General features: G+C 39.8%; 2 protein-coding genes across 2 annotated transcripts in view; both read left to right on the top strand.

The window, feature by feature from the left end:
* Nucleotides 1–490, top strand: part of LOC132191671 (UPF0481 protein At3g47200-like) — a 1,768-nt gene extending 1,278 nt beyond the window's left edge. Inside the window, exon 2 of the mRNA XM_059606764.1 lies at nucleotides 3–490. Within this exon, the coding sequence (XP_059462747.1) occupies nucleotides 3–347 (345 nt within the window). The 3' untranslated portion in view covers nucleotides 348–490. The remainder of the gene's footprint in view (nucleotides 1–2) is intronic.
* Nucleotides 491–3,415: 2,925 nt separating this feature from the next.
* Nucleotides 3,416–5,083, top strand: LOC132192315 (UPF0481 protein At3g47200-like). Its single transcript, XM_059607612.1, has one exon. The coding sequence runs from the start codon at nucleotides 3,559–3,561 to the stop codon at nucleotides 4,945–4,947; it is 1,389 nt and encodes a 462-aa protein (XP_059463595.1). The 5' UTR covers nucleotides 3,416–3,558; the 3' UTR covers nucleotides 4,948–5,083.
* Nucleotides 5,084–5,582: the final 499 nt, after the last annotated feature.

Genomic DNA, 5,582 nt, shown 5'->3' with positions numbered 1-5,582 from the left:
TTACCACTTACGCGACTTTGTTGGATTGCCTTGTGAACACGGCCAAGGACGTGGAGTACCTTTGCGACCGCAACATCGTTGAGAACTACTTAGGCACCGAGGCGGAAGTTGCGCGGTTCATCAACAATTTAGGCAAGGACGTGGCGTTTGATATTAATGTTTGTTATTTGTCGAAATTGTTCAATGACGTGCACGAATATCACGGGAACAGTTGGCATGTTCAATATGCGAGCTTCCAGTATACGTATTTTAAAACGCCGTGGTCGTTCATTTCGGCAGTGGCTGCGTTTGTGCTTTTAGTGCTCGCGTTTTTGCAGACCTTTTACACCATCTATCCTCGCCCCTGAACCCTCCCGTTCCGGCCGGCTGCCCCCTCCACACGATAAAAACTCTTTGGTAATTAATAGTTTTAAGAGTGTACATAGTTTGTTGTGCGAGTTTTGAGTTCTTATAATGTAAAACAGGGAAGTATATATATATGAAATGGAAGTTTTGTGGATGCAGAAGTGATATATATTAATTCCTCAATGATATATTTGTTATTTCAAAAAGTTCTGGGACGTTCAAAGTAAAGAGATTTTGTTCATTAAAAAACATAAAAGGCCCATTAAATCAGAACCATTGTCGACGATTGATTATTTGCAACGTTTCCTAACAAACATTCTACGCTACAAAAGAGTTGCGAGGCTATCTAACATTCAAACTTAATTTTCTAACCTGACAAACCTTCTACTTCTTTTATTGTAACGTGCGAGGCACTTCCATCGAATATGTAATGCTTAATTCATCCAAAGCAGCAAGCAAAAGAGAAATTAGGCAGGTAGCTAGGAAGAAGTTCCATGAGATGATCAGACGCCATGCATCCAGTCTACAAGGGCTCGATCCGTTTCGTTGAATTTTCCTGAAGAGGCGTACGTGTGCTGCTTTGGAGGCATTTTCCAAAGATGTAAAGCCATCTTCTTCTTCGTCCTTGCTTGTCACTTCGCTTGTCCATTATTCCAAGCTCAGATAAGGTTTCCAAAGCCGGATCAGATACCCTGGAATTCCTAGGAGAATTTTAGTTTATGAAATTTTAAATTCAGGCCATCAACTTTCATTCAAGAGTTATTATTTTGCCACGTGTCCTACTGCTAATAAAATAATAATAATAAAATTTTAATGATATTAATAATCATTATTATTTTATTATTTTATTAATAGTGGGACACGTAGAAAGATAATGGCTCTTAAATAAAAATGAATGACTTAGATCTAAAATTTCAAAAACTAAAATTAGCCTAAAAATTTCAAGGGATCTAACCCTCTAAAGCCTTGCGGGGTAATTACTTGAAAGCATGGCATAGGGGCTGATCCTCACCCCGGTAATCTGGACAGTGCAAGAGACAATGGGCGACTTAATGGGCCTATCATAATTTGAAAGGATTGGTGCTAGAGGTTTCATTTGTACATGTATTGCTTTGTTTTTAATGCTCTGATTAAGCCACCCAAAAGTGAAAAGCCCTTTTGCACAGATGCTGTAATTCCAACCTGTTTGAAAAAGACAACATTTTATGGAGCTTGGCAATGCACGGTTATGATGGGGGCACAATTTTTAATGGGCTACGATGGGCTCAAACGGACCAATCAAAGCTTAATAATCGTGCAGTGCCCAACATGTCATACCAAATCCAAATTTTCACGGGGAAGCAGAAATTTGAACCTAAATTTTCCAATTGATGAAGGTTGATGTATTGAACTTAGGGATTTAGGAAGGTTTGATTTGATGTATTGATATATTAGGGGTTGGGAATTTCTAAGGTCTATGGAAGGAAATTTTGTTGAATTAATTGGAAACGTTTTTCTTTCCACATGGTCTCTACTAATTGATCTATTTTTTTTTTTTATTTGTCGGGGTTCTATGATCCAAACTGAAGACTATACTTCATTGACTTTGAAAAATATGAACTCACACAGAGAAAACTTGTATAAAATCCCGGTGATTTTGAACCATAAAACAAAGCTTGATGAGGATGGTGATGTCTCTTTGCAGGGAGGGACCGAGGAAGGGGTTGGCCATCGCCTATATGGGCCACCCCCAACTCATAAGAAAAAAAAGGTAAAAACATAATTTTTTTAATTTTTAATTTTATTTTTTCACATATCGGCCCTAACAACACAATTTGTTGGTCAATGGCCCCTGCCCATACTAAACTCTACCTTATCCCTGTCTTTTTGGATTGAGATTTTTAATAATTTACTGCTTAAATTATTAGTAATTTAGATAGTAATATTCTGATATAGTTCATATAAAAATTATATGTTCAAATAAATTTTGAAATGAACAAATGAACTTTTTCTAACGTATTACCACATTACTAGCGATATAGACAAAAAAACTGAAGGAGTGCTGAAGATCGGGCATAGATGTCTCATTGTTTTTGTTACCATTATACTATGGCTTTATTATGTGGTCCTAATCCATCTACAGAAATTTGGATTTATGGGTCTCCCCATCTTGCTTAAAAATGGAATAAAATCAAGAGTGCAGCTCATGGTCCCACATTGTATGATAATATCTCAAGACAATTAGTTAACTTAATCAGAGATAGCTCTGTTAGAAATGGGTCTTGGGCCTAACTTAACCCAAAAGCTAGCTCAAGAGTTGAGGTTTCCCCTCAACTTATAAATGGTCAATCTCCTTAATACCCAGGCAATGTGGGAAACTTCTAACACGCCCCCTCACGTGTGAGGGGAGGACATCCAAGCCAACACGTGCGACAATGGGTGACGGTGGGCCACAGCCAATTAATTGGGTTAGGCTCTGATACCATGTTAGAAATGGGTCTTGGGCCTAACTCAACCCAAAAGCTAGCTCAAGAGTTGAGGTTTTCCCTCAACTTATAAATGACCAATCTCCTTAATATCCAGGCAATGTGGGACTTCTAACAAGTTCATGGTCTCCATCTTGCTTAAATATAGAATAAAATCAAGAGTGCAGCTCATAGTCCCACATTGTATGATAATATCTCAAGACAATTAGTTAACTTAATCAGAGATAGTTTAACACAACAAGCAACCCGAAATTTTTACTAGTCAACATGGATAAGGTTCAGAACATCGAGAATGTACGAAACCCAATGAGAAAAGGGGTGATGGCTAGCACGTTTTATTACAAAATTAAATTATAATTTAATTTTCTCCGAAAATAATGCTATATATTTAGCATATTGTTATACCATCGTTATATAACTATAATCCTCATATAATTTCCATTTTGAGTGAATATTATTAATTTTCATTTTCACTTAAAAAAAAAAAAAACAGAAAGTATGCAATCAAAAAATAATATCTCCGTTTCATTTAAAACTGATATGACAGGGTGGCCGGAGAAATTGGTTATGGTTCTGCATAGTAAATGAGGCTACAGACTATTAAATATAGAAATATTATATTGACATTTTGACAAAGACCCATGCTTACTCAGACGCCAAGGCTAAGGAGCTCGCATCACCAGACTCCTTCCTGGGCGACAAACCAGCTTCGTCTCCACACCCATACTCCAAACCTCCAAAATCTACGATGGGAAGCAATTCTGCAGAACAAGAAGGCAGTCACGTCGTCACGATTTGGGAGGTCGACAAGGAGCGGCTTGCCCAGATGGAAAAGAGGATCTCCGAGACCACCCCGCAATTACTAAGAATTGCCGCCGGAAGAAGCGGTTGTTGCATCTTCAGAGTCCCCCATAACCTAATCGACATCAACGGCGAGTGGTACCAGCCCCGCATAGTCTCCATCGGACCCTACCACCGCGGCCAGCCTAATCTCCAAATGATGGAGGAGCACAAGTGGCGCTACCTCCGTTCTTTACTATCCAGGACGAAGGAAGCCAAAGGTATAACATTAGAAGACTACTTGAAAAGCATACACCCACTTGAAAAGGATGCCAGAGAGTGTTATTCAGAAACCATCCACCTCGGAACCGACGAGTTCCTCGAAACGATGGTTCTTGATGGTTGTTTTATACTCGAATTGTTTCGCAAGGTTGACAATACGAATCTGTTCGACCCCGAAGATCCTCTCGTGACTAATCTGTTCGACCCCGAAGATCCTCTCGTGACTATGTCGTGGATATTACCTTTTTTCTACAGGGACTTTCTCCGGCTCGAGAATCAGATCCCTTTCTTTGTTCTCGAACGGTTGTTTGAAATTTCCAAAACACCTGATGAGGAGTCTGGCCCGTCTTTGTCCTTGCTCGCAATGCGATTCTTCAACAACTCAATGGAAAGACCTGACGAAGTCATAGAGAGCTGTAACAATCTCAAAGGCCTGCATTTGTTGGATTTGGTTCGGTCAAGTTTTATCCCACAGGGAGAAAAATCACCTCCACACAAGGTCGACACACCCACCCATATCATTCACTGCGTCTCGAAGCTCCGCAGCTCCGGGATCAAGCTCAATCAGGCCAAGAAGGCGGAGGAGAGTTTCCTGGTGGTGAAGTTCAGGCGCGGCGTGATTGAGATGCCCAGCATAACCATCGACGATTTCATGAGCTCTTTATTACTCAACTGTGTGGCGTTTGAGCAGTGCCACAGTAGCTCCTCCATGCACTTCACCACCTACACTACTTTCTTGGATTGCCTCGTGAACACCGCCAGGGACGTCGAGTACCTCTGCGACCGCAACATTATCGAGAATTACTTCGGTAACGACGCCGAGGTGGCGCGGCTGATCAACAATATGGGGAAGGACGTGGCGTTTGATACTAATCTTTCTTATTTGTCCCAGTTGTTCAATGACGTGCACCAGTATTACCGGAACAGTTGGCATGTACAGTGGGCGAGCTTTAAGTATACGTATTTTGATACGCCGTGGTCCTTCATTTCGGCAATGGCGGCCCTTGTTCTTTTAGTGCTCGCGTTTTTGCAGACCTTCTTCACCATCGAGCCTTATGTGAATCGTAAACACTAAACGCTCCCGTTTCGCCTCCCCTACCCACAATGAACAGTGTTTGGTTGTAGTTTTTAAGAGGATCGTAGATGTTAAAGACTGGAAAGTTCTGAGTTCTTGTAATAATGTAAGTACGTATGAAATGCTCATTTGTGGATGCATATGTGATTTATTATTTCTTCAATGATATTTTTGTTATTTCGAAAAGTTCTGGGACGTTCAAAGTTAAAAGATTTCGTTCGTTGAATGCATATCGGCCCATCCCACGATCATAATAATTACCAAACATTCAACGACCCACATGATACAGGACCATGTCAAATGAATTGATAATATCGATTTTATTGGTCGGATTGATGATCATGATTACTTACAATTTCTTTTAAATTTTAAATTATATATTTATCCGTAATATACTAATTTTGTAATAAGTAATATTTTTGAAGCTGTTCAACCAAAAGAAAAAAAGACTTTGAAATTTTGTAATTTGAAAATTCGGCTGGTGCTTCCACGAGATTAAAACTTTACCAACCAGACAAACCTCTTGTTGTTGGTCTTTTAGCGTGTTGGGCAATTGCCGCATCAAACGTGGGCAAGTTATGATATATACGTCATATTCATCTAACAAAGCAAGAGTACGTAAATGCCCGTAGGAG

This window comes from Corylus avellana, chromosome ca9 (assembly GCF_901000735.1).
Source record: "Corylus avellana chromosome ca9, CavTom2PMs-1.0".
Lineage (NCBI taxonomy): Eukaryota > Viridiplantae > Streptophyta > Magnoliopsida > Fagales > Betulaceae > Corylus > Corylus avellana.
Note: the sequence above shows the minus strand (reverse complement) of the source record. Positions and strands in the feature narration are given on the sequence as shown.